The sequence below is a fragment of the Schistocerca nitens genome, chromosome 3, assembly GCF_023898315.1.
Source record: "Schistocerca nitens isolate TAMUIC-IGC-003100 chromosome 3, iqSchNite1.1, whole genome shotgun sequence".
NCBI classification, from domain to species: domain Eukaryota; kingdom Metazoa; phylum Arthropoda; class Insecta; order Orthoptera; family Acrididae; genus Schistocerca; species Schistocerca nitens.
In genome coordinates this window covers 648,892,015-648,916,116 of record NC_064616.1, presented here as the reverse complement: position 1 = coordinate 648,916,116, position 24,102 = coordinate 648,892,015, and the positions used below count along the sequence as shown (strand labels likewise).

General features: G+C 37.1%; 1 protein-coding gene across 7 annotated transcripts in view; it reads left to right on the top strand.

The window, feature by feature from the left end:
• Positions 1-23,878, top strand: part of LOC126248609 (ephrin type-B receptor 1-B) — a 364,329-nt gene extending 340,451 nt beyond the window's left edge. For 6 of the 7 annotated variants that reach the window (XM_049949753.1, XM_049949752.1, XM_049949749.1 and 3 more), the window contains one exon: positions 21,360-23,878. In XM_049949753.1, the coding sequence (XP_049805710.1) occupies positions 21,360-21,627 (268 nt within the window). In that variant the 3' untranslated portion in view covers positions 21,628-23,878. The remainder of the gene's footprint in view (positions 1-21,359) is intronic. The other variant, XM_049949754.1, reaches the window with a different exon arrangement.
• The last annotated feature ends 224 nt before the right edge of the window (positions 23,879-24,102 follow it).

Genomic DNA, 24,102 nt, shown 5'->3' with positions numbered 1-24,102 from the left:
CTCCCTTACAAAAAATGATTGACAGACTTATCATGTAACATTCAGTTTCACTTACATATGTAACAGAGTTAATGTTAACTAATTTAAAGCTATGACATTAGTTCCTTTCTTATGTTGAACAAGGCTGAAATGTATCTCTCACCAAAAAGTAAATATTAACTTGTCATAAAGTTTTACATTTATTGTTTGAAAAAAGTATGGAGTGAAATTCAATTTGTAACAGAACAGAATTTTATATAAGTCTTCATTCAAACTGCAGTAATACGGCAGTTGATATACTTTCTTTGTTGTAAATAAAATTAACTTGCCATTATTGCATTGCTTAACAATAGCTTAATGACTCAGTAATATTATCTTCCATTACTGTCGGATTCTGAAAATTTAAAATGTGAGGATTACTGGGCCATCACTCATCTACTTTGAATGTGTGTGTGTGTGTGTGTGTGTGTGTGTGAGTTTGTTTGTTTGTAGGCACGTATGCTTCCTTCTCGCCAAGTCTTATGTTGCCTTTTCTTTAATGATGTATGTGATGGGCTGCTAATCTTTCCCACATTTCAAATTTTCATTATCAGTTTCTTGGCTCCCAGAGAATGGACATTTCCTGCTGCATGTGCATGTTTTCTTTCTTTCTTTCTTTTTTTTTTTTTTTAATTTCTGTAACATGGGCTTTCTGACTTTCTTGTTTTTGTTTCTATGTTCATTCTAGATTTTATGGAAACACATAATTGTATCACTAGTCCAGAGAACACAGACCCACAGTTGTTTGGCTGAATTCACTGTTTTACCTAAAATTTATATACTTGTGTCTTTACATTATTTTATTGAACTTCATTAGATGTTCACATTCAAAAATGGAAGTGGATATCCTCATTAACCTTTTCCAAAGAAATACTGTACTTATTAGTAATGTGAGAAAAAACTGCTGCAGTTGCAGGATAGTTCTTATTATCCAATGAAGGGAAGTTTTGGGCTCAGTCTACTTATAGAATGAGGGTGATAATGCTTGGATAACATGAAAATGAAACAATATGCTTCCTGGGTGTAGTCCTCAGATTTGATCCTGGCATTGGCATAGGTGCTCAGTGATACTAGGAGAAACAGAGATGATGCTGATACCATTCACAGACACTGAGTGTCTTACAATTCCAATTCTTAACCCTGACTCACACACATGTTGTTCATGCCTTCTGGGAAACATATCTTGTTTACAGTAAAAAATTTGATTATTACATAAAATGAAGTGATTAAAACAACACTAAACAAAGCCTGGAAAACAAATTCAGCCCAAATACTGTCAGGTTTTTCCATTGTCAAAGTGATACTCTTCTCCTCATGAACAATGTCTCATGGCAACTGGGAAAATCCCTGGGTAGAGAAGGGTTTTGCAGACACAGATCTGCAAGGTATAGAAGGAGTTATTAATGCACATAATACTGCACAATCAATCAGAGACTTGTATTTATAATTCAAAGAATCCTCTGTAACAACACTTAGAGGTGCTAGAGGAGACCAAAGCAAGCAGAAAGGGCAGGTTGACAAGGAACTTCTAAATTTTAATGAGCCTGAAAATGTTTGCTTGCAGTGCACATGATTTTATTCTAAGAAAAATTTGAAAGAAGCAAAGCAACCTAAGATTTCATATTTCTTCCAAAAAAATTAATTATTTATGTTCTTTTGTAATAATATATTGCAAACCAAATCTTTAAATATTAAGTTTATTTTGTTCTGAAAGAATTCCTCTTAATCTCAAATGGGACCTTCCCTGATTTGTGCGCCGGCCGGTGTGGCCGTGCGGTTCTAAGCGCGTCAGTTTGGAACCGCGTGACCGCTACGGTCGCAGGTTCGAATCCTGCCTCGGGCATGGATGTGTGTGATGTCGTTAGGTTAGTTAGGTTTAAGTAGTTCTAAGTTCTAGGGGACTGATGACCTCAGTAGTTAAGTCCCATAGTGCTCAGAGCCATTTGAACCTGATTTGTGCATCGCTAGAGCCCAGAATTTGTGAATTCACAAGGTGTATGTTTCAACATTTTTTTGTGAATGTAATGGAGAAAGTACACATATATTTTTGTATATCAACATACTGAATGTCTTCGTGAAATATATTACTTTGAAGTCCACCTTCATATTTTGCCTAAAGTCCTTGTAATTACTTTGTAAAGTTAGGGAGCTTATTAATAATTTAGTTGTAATACTATTATAGTTATCTGTAAAAGATAACTACAAAAATGTTTTTTCATAAATTTCTTCTTTGTTCTTACTCACAATAGGATTTCCTAAACATTCTCAGTTTCCACTGTCTCTAAAAGGACAGTTTCCTTAATCTGTACACAGATGCAGGAGGGGTCCCAGTTATTGTTGTCAGATGATTAATACGCATTTGATCATTTTCAGCTCCCCCCCAGCCCCTTTTAAAATTTAAGAGGGCTACATATGCTTCACATGAATATTAGATTTGGCTCTGCCTTTGTGTTGTAAAATACAAGATCTGTAAGGGAACTGATCCTGAACTCTCTCTCCCTCTCTCTCTCTCTCTTTGTGTGTGTGTGTTGGGGGGGGGGGGGGTAGACACTTGTAGTATGAACAGTGGAATAATGATTCTTCCGAAGGAAGTGTCCTGGAAAGTAAAGAGTTAACATTTCATATGTGTGCAGTTTTTAGCGTTGAAGAGGCCATTCTATATTAACAGCACCAGAGTGTACAAGGTGCAGTCCAGTATAGGCAGAAGCAAGTGCCAGCACCAACAGTTCAGTCACCTATTAAAACAATAAAAACACTTATACTTTGTAAACATGCAAGTTTGTGAAGTCAGAGGTAGGGGCAGTGAAATAGGAGATATCTATGACCTTCAGGAAGAGCAGATTGTTAAATCACCATTTACTGTGTAATTGTTTTGAAGACTGCTAATGTGTTAAGCCTGTTGAGGAAACACACCATTTTGCAAGGCGTCAGTGGATAGTAATCTTGAACAAAAAGTAATACTGGTTTCACTGAATTTGTTTTACAGTTGAAGACAATAAACAAAGTGAACTGCAGAACTAATATAACACAGGTAAAGCCATAACACAATCAACATACTAAACATGTTTCTGCAATCACTGTCTAATAGTGGTAATTCGTCATTACTATAGAAATTGGTCAGTGATGGTTAGATGAGAGTAATGTATTCCAGTAGTTCCTTCCCTTTTTCCCAACAACAGTTTGGCATGCAGGATGACATAAAAAGTTTATGCATTATGTTAACTTTTTTGTCATATCCACCAGGGCCCAGCCAAGAGCGCTAATTTGCTGCTTCCTGGACTCGGGTAGATGTGCTGGCCCCAGATCGAATCCGCCCGACGGATTAACAACGGGGGCTGGTATGCCAGCCACCCTGGATGTGGTTTTAGGCGGTTTTACACATCCCGTTAGGTGAATACTGGGCTGGACCCCACGTTCCGCTTCAGTTGCCAGCCACCCTGGATGTGGTTTTAGGCGGTTTTACACATCCCGTTAGGTGAATACTGGGCTGGACCCCACGTTCCGCTTCAGTTACAATACTCGCAGACATTTGAAAATGTTTGCACTATTTCATGGCTTACACTAGACGCAGACAGCTGGGGTACACAAATTCCGTCCCGGGGAGTTCGGGGTGGCAACAGGAAGGGCATCCGGCCACCCTCTGCAGCTAACGCTGCCAAATCTATAGTAATAAGGCCAACCCTGGGTTGAAGCAGGACAAAGGCCCCAAGGAAATGATGTTGATGATTAACTTTTTTATCGCAGTTGCATGGCATTCTATTGCCTGTATTTTTATTCTACGGAACATTTGTACAAACATTGCTGACTGCAGGTCAAGTATGACATTAGTTCAGAAACTGAACTCTTTTCAGGACTCCTGTTTGGTGTATGACACTAAACTCAGATGCACCGAAGGATATTCAGAGTTGATCTAAGTTAGCATTAACATGCTTGACAACACTTCTAAAATCAGCTGTCAACATGATTATCACATTTTGACTGCAGATATTAATCATACATAACAAAAGACACAGTATTTATTATCAAAGATGACATGTTATAAAGGGAAGAAAGTAAGCAGAAAAGGAGTGATCTTCAGACTTCTCCCTGGCTGAAAAAGATTTGTTGCAGGAAATTGCATTGGGTTAGCATAAAGATGCAATAAAAGGCAAAAAAACTGATAAAGTTACTACAGCCAACAAAGAAAAGATGTTGAAAGCAGTTGCTGTTGACTCCCAAGTCACAGAATGTAGGAACAGAATGTGACTGAAAAATTGATTTGTCAAAATTAAGGAAAGGACTTAGAAAGCATTCACAGATGACAGGATTTAACTCAAAGATGCATTTTACAAGTATTATATTTCATCTCTGTGTAATTACGTGCATTGTGTAAACTGGAGCAGAAACATTGTAAAAACTTTTCAAGGTTGAAATGCATAAAACTGGAAGTAGTATTTTTGTGAGGTCTACTTTCACAGAAGATGGGCAGAAGCCAACTGCAATCCATAAGTCCCAGTTTATTCTTGTTCACAATCCCTATGATGACAACACAGATTTTCATCCCAAAGTTTTAATACGCTTATTTCTCTTAATTTCCAATACAGATTCAAACAACACTAAAGGTTGCACTTCCTGCACATCAGTAAATGAGTAGATGGTTGTAACTTCAAATGAAAACATTGTTCTCCTCATTGATGATAGTGATGCTAAAGGAGATGCTGTTTATGTTGAGTTGGTAATAATGATAGTGTAAGTTAATTGTGACAGCAGTAAATCACATATTTTGAACTAAAAATAACCCCTGCTTATAGGTGGATGTGGATCACACAAATCAGGATTCTGTTATAGAACCTGCAAAGTTAGGAATGTGTCTCAAAAAACAAAAAGAACAGTAAATTTTCTTGATGTGAAATAACAATTTTACGAAAGAAGATTACAATGCATGGAGTGCAAACATAAAATAAAAGAATAGTATAGCTTGGGGAACATGAAATACGAATGGTAACACTGAAAGTAGATAGGGAAATTAAAGTACTGGAACTAAAAGAAATGTAAATGTAATCAGGCTTTCAAACTGACACTTTGCTGATAAATTCCAATTTTGCAACTTTTTTACATAAATACATTGTTCATAAATGCTGTCCTCATTGTATTGTGACACATGTTAGCTTTATTTTCTGTTGGTGCTATAATTTCTTCTTAGACTCCTCTCATAGCAAATAGTGTCATCTGTTAGAAATAGTGTCATCTGTTTCAGGCTCATCTGATGCACTAATAGCAATATTTTATTGTGCAAGTCAAATGTTGCAATAATAACTGTGGTGTGATTTAGTTTTACTCTGAGTCCTACACTTAAATAACTCAACATTTTGCGCAAACACGGCCTGAGGTAAAAGAAGTCACAAGTGGTAAAAAAAATTCCAAGAACTGGCGTGGAATAAAACCTGAGATTCTTTGGATCTTATTCCAGCATGCAGACACAGAATCACTGCTTGATAATTACAAATATACTTACATACGCATACAACTAGTCTTATTCATCAACCTGCATGCAGTTGACATCACAGTTTAAGCACTTGTTTTATACAGGGTTTCCATTTATCTGTTGACCATATTCACAGCGCAATAGATGGCAGGCAGTGAACACTCTGTTGCCCAATGAATCAGATGCCATGTCACCCAACTGTTACTGTTTTCCATGCATTTCTGACATCTACTCAAGAAATTATTCATCACACAATGTAATTCTTTTTGGGAAATTGAATTAATTGACTCATGGATATTATCCTTGAGTTGCTGTAATGTGTACAGATTTGTTGTGTACACTTTATCCTTTGGTGCTCCCCGCAAATAGAAATCACACATGTTTAAATAGGGACTTTGAGTGGGCTAGATGTTGTTGCGAATAACTCTGTCATGGAACATATTGTGAATTGTACGCAAAGAAATATTCGCTGTATGACCCATTGCTGAAGCCTACTGAAAACACATGGAAGCTTCATTCTCTTTCCTCGAGTTCATTAAAAAGCCGTTGCAAAATGTTTTACTTGTATCTTTCACTGTTAACTGTGTCACTGAAAAATTTGGGATTGTTATTCTGTCACCACTAACTGCTCACTACACTCCTATATTCTGATCGTGAAGGGATTCCTCATGAAGAAAAATAAGCCTATTGGTGCTCCAGTGTTGACAGTTTGGGGAATTAACATACTTCTGCAAATGAAACCAAGCCTCATCTGAAAACAGCATGAGGTAAAGATCCATTTCACCGTCATGCACTGTTTTCAAAACCAATTTGCAAAACCTGACCCTGTGCACAGGATCACCAGCTTTAAGTTCTTGCACTACTGTTATTTTATAGGACATTAGCCCAAGTAATGTAGCAGCTCTATGTACAGAGGTGCAAGAAATTTTTTTGCTGTGAAAGACATCTAAGAGACTTTTAGAGGAATTTTCCATTTGGTATGCAGTATCATCGAGATCAACTTCTGTGAGCACTGTATGTTGTCATTTATGCTCCCTGTCATGAGCACTTCCCATCTCACAAAATTTATTCACTAATTTGTGAATTGCACCACAACTCAGAATTTAAGCACCTGGAAACTTGTGTTCAAACAATCCCTGGACAATACATGCAGACTGTGTACACACACATGAATTGAATTGTAAATGAACACTAATTGTGGAATGGAATAATTCAGTCTTGCCCCACTGTTCGAGTGACACTGCCTGATTAGGTGCATAGTGCATCATTTACAGGGAGATGGGCATCCCATTCAATCAGCCTGCATGTCTCTGGTGGCTGGCAAACACAACCCTGCACATGTGGTCATCAGATAAATGGAACAACCTGTATTTAAAAATTTAATGTGGATTGTGTAGTTACTGCTAGTCTAGACTGTAGAACATTTTTGTAAGAGATGTTCAATCAGTTTTGGCTGCTGGCAAACTCCACTTGCTTAACTTTACTACAAATATTTCAATTTTCCCTTTCTTACAGTGCCACTAAAGTATGTATAAAATGCCTTAAACTGATCACATTAATTACAAGTCATCTTCAAGAATTGTCATAAGAACAGTTATTATCTGCACTCATCACTTACATAGTCAATAATTTCTTAACCTAATGTTACACACCTAAAGAAATATTGTGAGCTTCAGCAGCATGAGGATGGCATATTTACATGATTACTTGTCTTTTTTGGGTTAATAATTATTATTTACTTCTTTTAAACTCATATTTGCTCAAAACAAAACCATTATTTTGTAATGTCACTAAGTTGTGAACTAACGATTACAGTTGAACTTGACATGATTGCGAAATTTTGTCAGTCAAAGATGATCCTCTTCATGGTGATATTATTAATTAATGTATCCATCAGTAGACAATATAAATTGTGTGGGTGTCGTCAACACAAGAATATGTACAGTATAGATACATAGATATGTAAACATACACAATTTCAACACATAAATAGATGCATACTTTATTTGCCTTACTGTGTTACATGTTTGTACATAATATTTATTTTGGACTAATTTTAAAACGCCTCTTAATTGTAGTAATTAATCATTAGTATAATTGTCAGCAAAATTTATACATCATACATTTACGGTATAAAAACACATCCATGACAGATAATTTTTTAGGGTATTCCTAAAGGCATGTATTTCACTTTTGTCTTTGGACTCTTGTGGAAGTTTGTTGTATAGTTTAGGTCCAGTGTTTATACAACAGATATGTTTGAGTTCAGTTTGATCTGAGGTCATTTTCTGTGTTGTTCTAGAATCAACAGCTTTATATAATTGTCCCTAAAAGAACCAGGCTTGTGTTGATATTTTAGGTAACCAAGTTCACGCTACAGTGAAATTCCCTCCATCTCTCTCTCTCTCTCTCTCTCTCTCTCTCTCTCTCTCTCTCTCTCTCTCACACACACACACACACACACACACAAAGTTCTACATTTCAAGACAGTGAGGCTATTATTCTGACTAACATCTCTGATCATGCATAGTTTGATAATGATATGAGTGCCTTCGCCTTCCATGGCCAAGATAGTCACCAAAAGTAAATAATTTGTGCACATATAGTTACTTGCATACAGATTAAAGCTGTGTGCCAGATCAATATTTGAATGCTGACTCTTCCTTTTTGAGCTTCTGTTTGGCACATAGCTTTAATCTACTAGGATGTTTTATAAAAGTACTCACTCAGCTACAGAATGAAATATTCATTCCGTGTATATAATATGTAGTTTGCTTTAGAGCAGAGAATTTGGTGTAAATTTAATTTTTCATTCCAGAAAATTGTACAGAATTCATCTGGAAGCAATTCAAAAACACTGTAGTGGGTGAAATTGATACAATATATGTTATAAAATGGCACATGAGTGTGGCATTTGTGTAAAATCAAAGGAATCACTATATCTTGAATGTCACTCGAGTGTGGCACATGCATATTAGTAAAAATGAATTGCTGTAGCTTATGTCAGACTTGAGTTCGGCAATTGCAAATTGTATCAAAGGATTAGGAAGACCAGCAACAAGAATGTAAGGAGATTAGTCATAAGAATTTATTTTAAGAAACAGAAATGCCTTTGGACCGTGGTTATTCAAATACAATTTACCAGTTACTTTTACTCAGGAAGAAGGAAATGATAATTTGCCCATTATCAATTACAGTGTCCTGAGGGTCATTACTTGCGTGTTTAAATCATGGTGGCTATCAGACAAACAGAACTGGCAGGCGGACTTAGAGGTGTAGTGCATTTTACCAGCACAGAGCAAGGTGCGCTGCAGACGGCTAGTGGCTCCTCGGTAGCAGCATGTTGTTGTCGGGTGAGGCATGTCTCACGGTGGCCAGAGCCGGGTGTCCCACATTGGTGGCATGGCAAAAGGTGCTCATCAACCAAGTATCATCTCTTGCTCCTCAGCAGGAGGTCTCCCCTTTTCCATCTGGACAACAAATGTCTTCATTCCTGGTACAATCAAAAGTGTCCACCAGGATGATATTCCTCACATGCTCCAGAACTTTTTCCCTGGGTGTGACCACATACATGATTCTCTAGCTTATATTCTTCTTCCAGCCAATCAAAATTATTGTTCATTACAAAATTGGTGTTCATTATTCTTGTTAAATGTTCTGTGATGTCTACAATGGACACAGCTGGATGATCACATGTCAACCTTATTGTTGCAGGAATTCCTTCTCTGGACAAGCTCCATATTGCCAATTAAGAATAGATATCTTGTGTTCTGTCCATTTGTCACTCCCTCCTCCTCCTTTGTTACTGTTCTCACACACTCACCCACTCAAAAAGTGCTACATGCACATGCAAACTCTAAAAGGCACTTACAGCGAGCATTCTCTCCCTTAACAGATTGCGTTTCATTCATTTCACATTGGTGGCTCACATCTGGTAGAGGCCTCCTGTTGTCCTGGGGTGGGGAGGGGGGGGGGGGTTGCCTCTATTTGGTTATTGACTGCCTGCCTACCACAGAAGGACAGTGACCAGGCCTCTATCGGTAGGTCCATTACAGCACCCTGTAATGAATCACATTTGCACAGTAGACTGAAGGAAGTACAAAAACACATTACTCATGTTTGTCCAGTACGTATAACTAAATTAGCAGATTAATTTCTCTTGTTCTGAAGCGCAGTTAGCCATATGCCTTTTCCAATATTAATTAAAAATACATTATTATTATTATTATTATTATTATTATTAGTATTGCAGTGTTTAACTGAGAAATGCAAATAGCATTAAGCAGCTTATTACTTCCTTCTTCTTGGAATATTGTCATCTTTTTGCTGCATTTCTGGTGTGTTCTTCTCTACAAGTTTTATTAGATATACAGGGTGGCGCACAAAATGTGTTACCATTTGTTTCTGTCACAATTTATGACGCACATTAGATATCCCGCTGGGATCTCTACAGCAGTACCAGCAGAGCTTGGGAAAAAAAAAAAAAAAGAGTTACAAAATGACGTGTAATTCACGATACTGCCGCTAGGAGACTAGTAAGCAGCAATGGTTGACAATGGAAGACTGAAGACGCAGCAATGATCAGCAATTGTGTTACTTTTTCATGAAACGAAAAGCCATATTGTGACTCAGAGGCGTTTTCGACAACAGTTTAACACACGATGGGTCCCTTGCAAGAAGACCATCCACAGGTCGTACGATAAATTTGTACAGGAAGGAACAGTATTGGAAGCGAAGCGACCTCAACCTAAGCATGTTTGTTCGCCGGAGAATATTGAAGCGGTACGAGTTGCTGTACAGAGAAGTCCTGGGAATATCCAGATGCTCTGTTCAACGCAATCTTAAAAGTGACCTCCATATGTACCCATACAAGATGACCTGTGCACAGAAGCTCACTGAAGAACACAAGCAGCAGAGACTACTGTTTGCTCAGTGGGCGGAGGATAGGGAAGAAACTCTCAACAACATTTGGTTTTCAGATGAGTTGCATTTTCATTTAGACGGTGTGGTTAACAAACAAAATCTATGCTTTTGGGCCACTGAAAACCCACAAGTGCTTCATGAACGACAACATTATGCTCTGAGGATTACAGCGTGGGCAGCAATTTCCAGTCACGGACTTATTGGACACTTTTTCTTTGAAGAAACTGTGAACAGCGAGCATTATTTGAGAATGCTTCGCAATAGCTTCATTCCACAGCTTCTTGCTACTGCCTTGCCCTTCAACATGCAGTGGTTCATGCAAGATGGAGCAAGGCCACATACTGCAAACACTGTGTTGGAGTTTAAATTGAGTGCAATCATTGTTGATAGTATGCAGAATGAATCAAAAAAGTTTCCATTGTACACATATTACCACAGAAATGTGATGTTAATGTTCTGTGTTGAACAAAAGTAACCTTTGATTGTAGAACCGTTAGTGAGACCTCTATGTTCAAAGCAAAAATCCAAAAATAACAAAAACTTGGACACATGTAGCACCCAATGCAGCTTGCAAAGCTGTATCCTTCCCAAATAATTTTCTGAAACAAAACCAAACAGGATTTGCTGAAATTACATGGTGGATATGTCATTTATTGTTTATATTGAATATGTTCTCAAAAATTGCAATTACAAGTCATCTTCAAGAATTGTCATAAGAACAGTTATTATCTGCACTCATCACTTACATAGTCAATAATTTCTTAACCTAATGTTACACACCTAAAGAAATATTGTGAGCTTCAGCAGCATGAGGATGGCATATTTACATGATTACTTGTCTTTTTTGGGTTAATAATTATTATTTACTTCTTTTAAACTCATATTTGCTCAAAACAAAACCATTATTTTGTAATGTCACTAAGTTGTGAACTAACGATTACAGTTGAACTTGACATGATTGCGAAATTTTGTCAGTCAAAGATGATCCTCTTCATGGTGATATTATTAATTAATGTATCCATCAGTAGACAATATAAATTGTGTGGGTGTCGTCAACACAAGAATATGTACAGTATAGATACATAGATATGTAAACATACACAATTTCAACACATAAATAGATGCATACTTTATTTGCCTTACTGTGTTACATGTTTGTACATAATATTTATTTTGGACTAATTTTAAAACGCCTCTTAATTGTAGTAATTAATCATTAGTATAATTGTCAGCAAAATTTATACATCATACATTTACGGTATAAAAACACATCCATGACAGATAATTTTTTAGGGTATTCCTAAAGGCATGTATTTCACTTTTGTCTTTGGACTCTTGTGGAAGTTTGTTGTATAGTTTAGGTCCAGTGTTTATACAACAGATATGTTTGAGTTCAGTTTGATCTGAGGTCATTTTCTGTGTTGTTCTAGAATCAACAGCTTTATATAATTGTCCCTAAAAGAACCAGGCTTGTGTTGATATTTTAGGTAACCAAGTTCACGCTACAGTGAAATTCCCTCCATCTCTCTCTCTCTCTCTCTCTCTCTCTCTCTCTCTCTCTCTCTCTCTCTCTCTCTCTCACACACACACACACACACACACACAAAGTTCTACATTTCAAGACAGTGAGGCTATTATTCTGACTAACATCTCTGATCATGCATAGTTTGATAATGATATGAGTGCCTTCGCCTTCCATGGCCAAGATAGTCACCAAAAGTAAATAATTTGTGCACATATAGTTACTTGCATACAGATTAAAGCTGTGTGCCAGATCAATATTTGAATGCTGACTCTTCCTTTTTGAGCTTCTGTTTGGCACATAGCTTTAATCTACTAGGATGTTTTATAAAAGTACTCACTCAGCTACAGAATGAAATATTCATTCCGTGTATATAATATGTAGTTTGCTTTAGAGCAGAGAATTTGGTGTAAATTTAATTTTTCATTCCAGAAAATTGTACAGAATTCATCTGGAAGCAATTCAAAAACACTGTAGTGGGTGAAATTGATACAATATATGTTATAAAATGGCACATGAGTGTGGCATTTGTGTAAAATCAAAGGAATCACTATATCTTGAATGTCACTCGAGTGTGGCACATGCATATTAGTAAAAATGAATTGCTGTAGCTTATGTCAGACTTGAGTTCGGCAATTGCAAATTGTATCAAAGGATTAGGAAGACCAGCAACAAGAATGTAAGGAGATTAGTCATAAGAATTTATTTTAAGAAACAGAAATGCCTTTGGACCGTGGTTATTCAAATACAATTTACCAGTTACTTTTACTCAGGAAGAAGGAAATGATAATTTGCCCATTATCAATTACAGTGTCCTGAGGGTCATTACTTGCGTGTTTAAATCATGGTGGCTATCAGACAAACAGAACTGGCAGGCGGACTTAGAGGTGTAGTGCATTTTACCAGCACAGAGCAAGGTGCGCTGCAGACGGCTAGTGGCTCCTCGGTAGCAGCATGTTGTTGTCGGGTGAGGCATGTCTCACGGTGGCCAGAGCCGGGTGTCCCACATTGGTGGCATGGCAAAAGGTGCTCATCAACCAAGTATCATCTCTTGCTCCTCAGCAGGAGGTCTCCCCTTTTCCATCTGGACAACAAATGTCTTCATTCCTGGTACAATCAAAAGTGTCCACCAGGATGATATTCCTCACATGCTCCAGAACTTTTTCCCTGGGTGTGACCACATACATGATTCTCTAGCTTATATTCTTCTTCCAGCCAATCAAAATTATTGTTCATTACAAAATTGGTGTTCATTATTCTTGTTAAATGTTCTGTGATGTCTACAATGGACACAGCTGGATGATCACATGTCAACCTTATTGTTGCAGGAATTCCTTCTCTGGACAAGCTCCATATTGCCAATTAAGAATAGATATCTTGTGTTCTGTCCATTTGTCACTCCCTCCTCCTCCTTTGTTACTGTTCTCACACACTCACCCACTCAAAAAGTGCTACATGCACATGCAAACTCTAAAAGGCACTTACAGCGAGCATTCTCTCCCTTAACAGATTGCGTTTCATTCATTTCACATTGGTGGCTCACATCTGGTAGAGGCCTCCTGTTGTCCTGGGGTGGGGAGGGGGGGGGGGTTGCCTCTATTTGGTTATTGACTGCCTGCCTACCACAGAAGGACAGTGACCAGGCCTCTATCGGTAGGTCCATTACAGCACCCTGTAATGAATCACATTTGCACAGTAGACTGAAGGAAGTACAAAAACACATTACTCATGTTTGTCCAGTACGTATAACTAAATTAGCAGATTAATTTCTCTTGTTCTGAAGCGCAGTTAGCCATATGCCTTTTCCAATATTAATTAAAAATACATTATTATTATTATTATTATTATTATTATTAGTATTGCAGTGTTTAACTGAGAAATGCAAATAGCATTAAGCAGCTTATTACTTCCTTCTTCTTGGAATATTGTCATCTTTTTGCTGCATTTCTGGTGTGTTCTTCTCTACAAGTTTTATTAGATATACAGGGTGGCGCACAAAATGTGTTACCATTTGTTTCTGTCACAATTTATGACGCACATTAGATATCCCGCTGGGATCTCTACAGCAGTACCAGCAGAGCTTGGGAAAAAAAAAAAAAAGAGTTACAAAATGACGTGTAATTCACGATACTGCCGCTAGGAGACTAGTAAGCAGCAATGGTTGACAATGGAAGACTGAAGACGCAGCAATGATCAGCAATTGTGTTACTTTTTCATGAAACGAAAAGCCATATTGTGACTCAGAGGCGTTTTCGACAACAGTTTAACACACGATGGGTCCCTTGCAAGAAGACCATCCACAGGTCGTACGATAAATTTGTACAGGAAGGAACAGTATTGGAAGCGAAGCGACCTCAACCTAAGCATGTTTGTTCGCCGGAGAATATTGAAGCGGTACGAGTTGCTGTACAGAGAAGTCCTGGGAATATCCAGATGCTCTGTTCAACGCAATCTTAAAAGTGACCTCCATATGTACCCATACAAGATGACCTGTGCACAGAAGCTCACTGAAGAACACAAGCAGCAGAGACTACTGTTTGCTCAGTGGGCGGAGGATAGGGAAGAAACTCTCAACAACATTTGGTTTTCAGATGAGTTGCATTTTCATTTAGACGGTGTGGTTAACAAACAAAATCTATGCTTTTGGGCCACTGAAAACCCACAAGTGCTTCATGAACGACAACATTATGCTCTGAGGATTACAGCGTGGGCAGCAATTTCCAGTCACGGACTTATTGGACACTTTTTCTTTGAAGAAACTGTGAACAGCGAGCATTATTTGAGAATGCTTCGCAATAGCTTCATTCCACAGCTTCTTGCTACTGCCTTGCCCTTCAACATGCAGTGGTTCATGCAAGATGGAGCAAGGCCACATACTGCAAACACTGTGTTGGAGTTTAAATTGAGTGCAATCATTGTTGATAGTATGCAGAATGAATCAAAAAAGTTTCCATTGTACACATATTACCACAGAAATGTGATGTTAATGTTCTGTGTTGAACAAAAGTAACCTTTGATTGTAGAACCGTTAGTGAGACCTCTATGTTCAAAGCAAAAATCCAAAAATAACAAAAACTTGGACACATGTAGCACCCAATGCAGCTTGCAAAGCTGTATCCTTCCCAAATAATTTTCTGAAACAAAACCAAACAGGATTTGCTGAAATTACATGGTGGATATGTCATTTATTGTTTATATTGAATATGTTCTCAAAAATTGCAATTAATAAGCCAATTAGTCTCCTTGTACCAAAAAAAATAGTCACTGCATACCATTTGGAGGGTTATAATCACGCCACTTAGATAAATCCTGCTGCTTACCTGTCTAGATGACTCTGTGGTAGAGGTGGCGGTGGTTTATGAAATTGAAGATAGGTGGTGTTCAGAATTATTATGGTCTCACGGAAAGTAAAAATCATAAAAAGTTATGTCATTAATTTACAAAAATGAACTATATACATGTTATGTAGGAATCAGTGAGCTGATATACCTTGGCAGACTTGAACAGGTCATTCACCTTTTCTCACATACCCTAGTGGTGTCTGAGTTGTATGGTTAAAATAGCATCAGACCTTATTTTATCAACATATATTAACTTCTTGTGTAGAATGTTGATTTTTGCTAGTATAGAATGTGTTTTGGATATGTTAATAATTGCCTTATAATGATTTGTGTTCATTAGTATCCGTCTTTGTAGCCTTAGACTTCAAACATACATATGCAAAATGTTTTAAACTTTGAGTTTGAGCCCTTTGCAGTGTTATGTCTGAAACAAAGGTTTTTTTTTTTTTAGTTTTTATTTTTAAGTAGTTTCCAAGCTTCCTTGTAATTAATTTGTAATTACAAAATCACATATAGATGCAAACATTGCACATATTATTTAAATTCTGAAATTACTTCACTGAATGAAAGCTCTATATAACGTCTTAGATGTATATTTAACAAATTTTGCCATTGTGTAGAGCATTTTAAAGCATTCTGGCATGAACAGAGGGAATTGACAGTCACAGTGGCACCATGCAGTACCTCTCCTTTAAAATCACACTAGAATCCCCCCCCGCCTTTCAGCCAAAACTACCCACCCATCCTCTCCACAGATCACAGAAGCTCTCCAAATTCTTGTGTGATGTAAATCCTTACCTATTTTCATGTAAGAGTGCCAAGGAAAGAGTGTCAGCAATTGCTCTAAGACAGCAGAACAATACAACTAACCACTTCATTACACCAAACATAAGACCGTAATGTAAACTGTTCAGTGTAAGCAGTACACCTCAGTGTGCTACACACATAGTGGAATGATAGAAAACAGTGACTGACTAGCTTTTGTTAGTGTTTTTGTATCAAAAGTAATATGATTGGTAGTTCTTAATATCTCTGAGATATTTTATTTTATGCACATTTAATATTAAGGTGGTGATGATGAGTGTTCTGCCCATTTGGCAGTTCAGCAGTCTCCAGTCCTCTTGATTTTCCAATGTCCTTTTTTATAACTGCATGTGATGCATTTATGTTGATGTTGTCAATTAACTAGTATCTCCTTCTACTTCTGGGCCTCTTTCCAGTTACCATTCCTTCTATTGCTTCTTTCATTATGCAGCGTCTGCTCATCCAGTCACCTAGCCAATTTCTTTTCCTCATAATTGTTTCCAGTTTTTCTCTCTTCTCTTTCACCCTTTGTAATACAATCACATTTATTATTTCATCTGTCCATTTCACATGTTCCATGCTTCTCCAGATCCTCATCTCAAATGCCTCTAAAATCTTTTCATCTCTCCACCTCAGTGTCCAAATTTTCGTACCATACAGAGCAACACACCATAAAGAACACACTAATCTTTTCTGTAATTTTTTACTTAATGTACCACAGAATATATTCCATCTGCAAAACATTTCTTTTGCAATAACTATTTTTGTTTTTGTTTCTTGATTACATGTCATATTACTAGTAATTTTTCATCCTCGGTACCTAAAGTTATTAACTTTTTCCACTAAAGGCCCGTCTACATGCAACAGTCTGTCTGCACAGACACAAATCCCAGTCTACTGGCCACTGTTGGTCTAGAAAAGAAATTCAGTGGCAAGCGACTAGGCTGTCATAACCTCAAAGTTAATTTTATTTATTCAGAAGGCTGTTTTCACACACAAATTTACTTCACGAGTTGCAGGGCAAGCCAAACAACTGGCATAATTATTTGTGGAGGGATATAGAAAATGTAATTACATTTTTCCCCTCATAACCCCTCATATAATATTGAAAAATAGTAAACACATCAGGAGCACAAACATGTTGGTGTACCTATGAAATACTCTGGGAAGTAGTGCAGACATTAATGCGAGAAACCTTGTATAATCTCATTTGTAGAAATGTGGATTAGACATCATAAAAAAGTCTGAATCACACAAAATCCTAGTTTAGATGAAGTATCAAAACTTTTTTTTTGTTTTTTTTTTTTTTTTTAATTCAGTTGTAGCCATGTTCATAAATGTCTTATTTTGAAGCAAGTGACATAGCATTTTTCTTCCATCTTTTCAACATCTATGCAAACTCAAAAGTGCATAATTTTCTTCTTCTTCTTCTTCTTCTTCTTCTCACAGGTGTTTTATACACTGAGTTGACAAAAGTCATGGGATAGCGATATGCACACATACAGATGGTGGTAGTGTTGCGTGCACAAGATATAAAAAGTCAGTGCATTGGCGGAGCTCTCATTTGTACTTAGCTGATTCATATGAAAAGGTTTCTGATGTGATTATGGGTGCATGATGGGAATTAACAGACTCTGAACGTGACATTACGTTTAACCATGGACAACGCAGTGGCAGACAGCTTTCACTTAACGACAGAGAGCAGCATAGAGTTGTCAGTGTTAACAGACACACAACACTGTGTGCAATAACCACAGAAATGAATGTGGGATGTACAACGAGTGTATCCATTAGAACAGTGTGATGAAATTTTGCATCAGTGGGCTGTGGCAGCAGGTCGCATACCTTTGCTAACAGCATGTCATCGCCTGCAATGACTCTCCTGGGCTTATGATGACATCAGTTGAACCCTAGTTCACTGGAAAACCATGGCTTGTTCAGATAAGTCCTGATTTCAGTTGGTAAGAGCTGATGGTAGGGTTCGAGTGTGGCGCAGACTCCACGAAGCCGTGGACCCAAGTTGTCAACAAGGTACTGTGCAAGCTGGTGGTGGTTCCATAATGGTATGGGCTTTGTTTACATGGAATGGACTGTGTCCTGTGGTCCATGTGAATCGATCATTGACTGGAAGTAGTTACGTTTGATTTCTTGGAGACAATTTGCAGCCATTGTTGTTCCTAAATAACAATGGAATTTTTTGTATGACAGTGCCTGGCGTCATTGGGCCACAGTTGCTCCTTATTGGTTTGAAGAACATTCTTGGACAATTTGAGTGAATGATTTGGCCACCCAGATCGCTTGACACGAATCCCATCGAATGTTTATGGGATGTAATCAAGAGGTCAGTTCATACACAAACTCCTGCACTAGCAATACTTCCGCAGTTATGGACAGTTATAGAGACAGCACATTTCAATATTTCTACCGGGAACTTCCAATGATTAGTTGAGTCCATGTCATGTCGAGTTGCTGCACTACAGTGGGCAGGAGGTGGTCCAGTGTGATGTTAGAAGGTATCCCATGACTTTTGTCACTTTGGTGTCTAGTTCATGAGATGAGCTTGCAGGATAGATGTAATGGAACATTTTGCCATAGAAGTGTGCAAAAAGTATTCTTACATTGTTTTCCACTATAATTTAAATTAGAATACTGATCCAGTTCCAAAGTTTTGTTATGGTGTTCAACACATTAGTATCTGGAGGAGAACTGATTGGCGAATAGTTCATCAGTGTGTTTTGTTGTCACTGGATCACTGGCATCAGTAAATTAGGTCTTAACACATTAATGCACTTTAAAATAAAGAAAAAAGGGAGTTGAAACATCACTGAATAAAAAGAGAGATAGCAGTAGCTGCATAAAACAAAAGAAAAGAAGCATTGGACTTGCATTATGGAGGAGCATGGTTCAAATTCTCATCCTGCCATCCAACTTACGGTTCTCTGTGGATTACCAGAATTGCTCAAGGCAAATGTCTGGATGGACCTTTACAAAAAAAGGACATGAACCATTTCCTTCCCTACCTTTTTTCCATTCAAGCTTACATTTCATCTCTAATGGCCACATCATGGACAGAAGATAAACCCTTCATTTTCCTTTAAAAAGAGAAGGAGATTGTATTCACTAACAATAATGATAACTGTGGCAAAGCAGACAAGCACATCCCAAAAAATGAATTGTCTTGACCATGTGGGGGTCAAGTATCTTAATCTGGAAGCAGAAATGAAACAGAATAAGAGAGGAAAAGGCCAAGCCTATAACTAAACATCAAATATAAAAAGGAACTATTCATAACATAAAATCAAGTTAAGTGCAGCAACACTGAGATGTTAATTAGAGGGAGTAACTGTCGGGCCTTCTTAATGATTGTAATTATGAAAAATTGAAGAATTAAGATTAATACTAGTATGGTGATGAGCAGACAGACCAAAAGTAAAAAGACTGGGTCCGGGAAAGAAAACTAAAAGTATAACAAATCTAATGACCACAATAGCAGTGCTCATAATATGGAATGGAAGTTGTTAGTTGGGAAACCCTGAGAGGTAGGTTCAGATATTTAATTGGAAAGTTTTCTTCCTCTGTGTATGATGACCCCTTTAGAGGAAGGATCAGGGGGTGTGAAACAGTAAAATGGTTCCAGTATAAGTTAAATTTACAGTAGTGAAGATAAATTTTTAAGACCAACAAACCCAACTTGAGAGTTTGAGAGAAGATGTGAAAAAAGAAGTCTAAGAGAGAAGGGTTGTAGGTGTTATGAGAGACAAGAAAATACAGAGTAAACAAAGAGTTGCAGGTGTTGTATTTGAGGTCAGTTGTGAACAAGGTGGATTGGTGCAGGGACAATAGAGACACATATATTGAAAGTTTAGGAATGTGCCAGTTTAGAGTAAGGGCCAGGGGGTGTGACACGAGAAATGGGTCCAGTATAAGTTTGAATTACATGGGCTAGAAGGGAAGTATATGAAGAAGCAGTAGAGATTCACATTGGATGGTGGGTCACAGTAGACTGACCAATAGGTTTGTATGGTTTGGAGAGCAGGGGTTGAGGGGGGGGGGGGGGAGGAGAGAGAGAGAGAGAGAGAGAGAGAGAGAGAGAGAGAGTGTTTTTTGAGTTTGGTAATTGTTGAAGTTGGCACTCAATGACTCAAAGTAAGCACACAGAAGCCTTTGATGTAATGGAGGCCTTTTGTGTAATGTCACGTAAGATGGTACTGTCAATTAACTGTATAGACACCTCTTTTTTTTCCTGGCATCTGTCATAAATTTATATCCATTTTAATGTTCCAAACCAGAGTAGTACTGAGTCGTAAGGGAATGCATCAGTGTTCCTTGTGGTGAATTACTTGTTTGTTAAGAGCATAAAGATGCCATAAAATTTGTGTTTGCCAACAAGTTAATGGATCAGTTGCAAGATATGAAAGTAACGATGTGCTGTTTGTGTATTTGTACTTACTCAACCTTTGGCATATCTCAACTATTCCAGTAACTATATCAAGGCTCCTGTAGATTCTCACAAATTTAAAATTCACCACAAGAATCTTACAAGAGCATTCCTTTCCTGTTTCCCATACTAACCTGGGTTGGAAACACATTATTTTTTTAGTTCTGCATGACAGTAACATTTAAGTATGAACTTGAAACAATATCCTCCCATGTTTACTGAGTACACTTTCATTATTAATCCACAAAATTTGTACATCTTGCTTTTAAAACACAGGTATCTTTATGTGTGGATGGCCTTGAGAATGGATTCAGTTCCTATAATTGTGTGACAAAACAATATGGGGGAGCCTGTGTACTCTTTGTGCTTAACATTTCAGGTAACCAATGCCATGATTCTGGACAATGAAGACAAGAAATTTCCCTTTGGCATATATTTTCATCAGGTCAACCAAGATCTAGATCTCAGGCTACAAAAACCTTACTCCTACTCATCGTAGTTGCCTTCATCCTCATTATTGTTGTTATGGGTATTTTACATTTGTTGCACTGTTTTACAGAAAACCTAGCTCCCCGTTAATTGTTTGATTCTGATGCTATTGGTGATTGTTGCCTGAGTGCTGTATCAGTTCACTTTGATTCTTGGCTTCAGCCTTCCAGGGGTATCATTTCCTGTAGTGACAGATTCTTTTACTTCTAACCCTTCTCTCCTTGTAACACATTCAGTGACAGCATTGACCACCAACCCACATAAAGATGCAGAAATCATATTTTTGTGTGCACAGCAATATAATATACTAAAAAGATAATTGTAGGCATATTATTGATTTTGTTTGTTGTCTTGATGCAGGACAGCAAATCCTCTTGCTCCTGATGCTCCAGACATGACCCAGTTTACATCTGTTGAGGAATGGCTCAATTCCATCAAGATGGCACGTTACTTGGAAAATTTTGAAAGAGCAGGAATCACCACCATGGATGCAGTTGTTAGAGTGACTGTAAAGGAACTTACAGCATTAGGAATTACGTTAGTTGGCCACCAAAAGAAAATAATGAACAGTGTGCAAGCAATGAGAGCACAAATAACTGCCAATCTATCAGAGGGTTTCCTGGTTTGACTCTCCTCTAAACAGGATAGATGATTCTTCTGTAGCCCTTCATAATGTAGTTTCACTGAGGAACTGAAGTGTGATTGGACATGGCTCAGTGTGAATGTCAATTTTTTTAGTGTGCGCTGTTGCTACCACAAGTATTTTCATTGAAAATTAATTTTTGAAGATTACATTATGCCACCATTCAATCAAAACTCTGATATACTGTATTGACCAAGCAGACAGTGTAATATGTTTGTGGTGGTGTGACTGATGGAAGCAGAAAATATCACAAATTTACTTGTAGGTGACCAGTATTCAGAAAGTATATCTTTCAGCAGCATTTGTGGTAGGCACATTTGTTTATGAAATTCCTAAGTGATCTGAATCGTAAACTGCCATTGAAGAAATGTGTGCATTTACTTAACAGTTTCTAAATAGTCCACAAACTTGTCTTGGTTTTACAAGAAATATTGCTGCACATTGACAGATGATGTCTTTTTATCTATATTATTAACTGATTTTTATTATTATTTATCATGTACAGTATTTTAAGGCGCTAAATAATGATTCCTTTGTTGCTGTCAACTTTATATTATACATATTTTCTTTGTACATAGTTTGAAAACACGTCCATAAATTGTGTACAGTAAAAGAATTTAAGGGAATGCAACACTAACAATATACTGTCATACTTTTTTACTTATTTTATTACAACAATTTGTTCAAAGATTTTTCCTGTATATACTCAGGTATAAGCAATAACAAATAACTGATTCACATAGAATGGAATATCTTTGTAACTAACATGCCTATAAAATTTATTTCATATTTGTTTCTGTGGAGACGTGTTTACTGGTCTCTGCAAACAAAATGGGACTAGACTGAAAAAATTATAGTACTTAGTTTTATACAATCCTCAAGTGTGTCTTTTTCTGTCTTGTCACATGTGAAATGAAGAAAACACTATAACTGTGTACAGCTGTGCAAAATTTTGTACTGAATTTTGCTGTTGGGTGAAATGAGGCCCTATCTGTGCAAATGAAAGTTGCATATTTGTGAGAGGCCTAAAGGAGTTTTGAGACTACATTTGTCTTTTTTTCCATTTCACTGGGTCATACATATACCTCTATCTGTTGCAGGTGTATAAAGAAATTAATAATGTAAATGCATTCAAAAATTGTGTGCCTAACTGCAGAACCAACAACCTTCCCTGTTCCTTACACCCATCCTGCAATCTCAAAAACCACACACACACACTATTATTTTTATCTCATTTTATAATTTTAGTGGTGTTTGTCTTTGAAATGCAGCTGAATTATGAAAGACATTATGTTCAGTGGTTATTTTTTCTTAGCTGCATAAATTGTAAATATTTAAGAAATATAAAACAGTTCAGTTTCTGTGATCTCAGTATTTCAGCTCAGATCATGTTAAGACTGTTATTTAACTAATATCATCAAAAAGAATTTTGCTGTGATTGCCAAACTATGCATTTAAGAGCATTTCTTTGTTAATTTGTGCATTGCTCTGTGTGTGTGTGTGTGTGTGTGTGTGTGTGTGTGTGTGTGTGTGTGTGTGTGTGTGTGTGTGTGAGAGAGAGAGAGAGAGAGAGAGAGAGAGAGAGATGTGGTTAGAGGTGTTAGGATATGACCCGAATCATCTGCCATTTATATTTTAATATACAAACCTACTATTTAAAGAACTGGAAAAACTGTTGTTATTCGGCATAATGCAGAATGCCAAATGAGTTCCAAAAGCACATATTATTTTCTCTGTTTCAGAAATTGTTTCCAATTTCATGTATGGTTTACATGAACTGAAAAGCTCGACAGTGTTACAATGCATTTATCAAATTAAGATTTGTGAGTGTAAATGTATTCTTCCTGCCTTTTTAGCATAAAACTGCCTCCCAATAAAATATGTAACAGTGCCAAAACTAAATTCTCTTTGTAAGTTTAATAATTCCCATTTATTAAACTAGGCAATTACAGTGGATAGTGATTATTTATTTTGACATTTGTAAATAAATAGAGTATTGTTAAAACTGTAACAGCTGGCTTCTAAAAATATAATTGTATGTTTTGTGATTCTTCCTGAGGCACATTTTGTGTATAGTGTTCTTTTAGTCCAGTTCTGTTGTACAGAATTAGTCACCTTATACACGAGTATATACACATACAACCTTCACTCCTCAAAGAGAGAAAAAGATGACCCTCACAAAAACATGTTTATGCAGTTACTCTGAGTGTTGTGAATAAAAACCTTCCATTTCTCAGTGTTAAATTTTTATCTTGGGTTCAAAGGTTGTTTCATTACCACAGATGCGACATGATACCTCTGACATACATAAATGAAACATGGTATGAATATGAAATATATGAGTAACTATGCCTGTAAGGACTAACAGTTTGTAACAAAAGCATAGTCACACAAAATAATAACAGTGTAATGATGTGTAAGTAACTGCATGAACCTCAGCAAATTTTTCTTCATGAATAC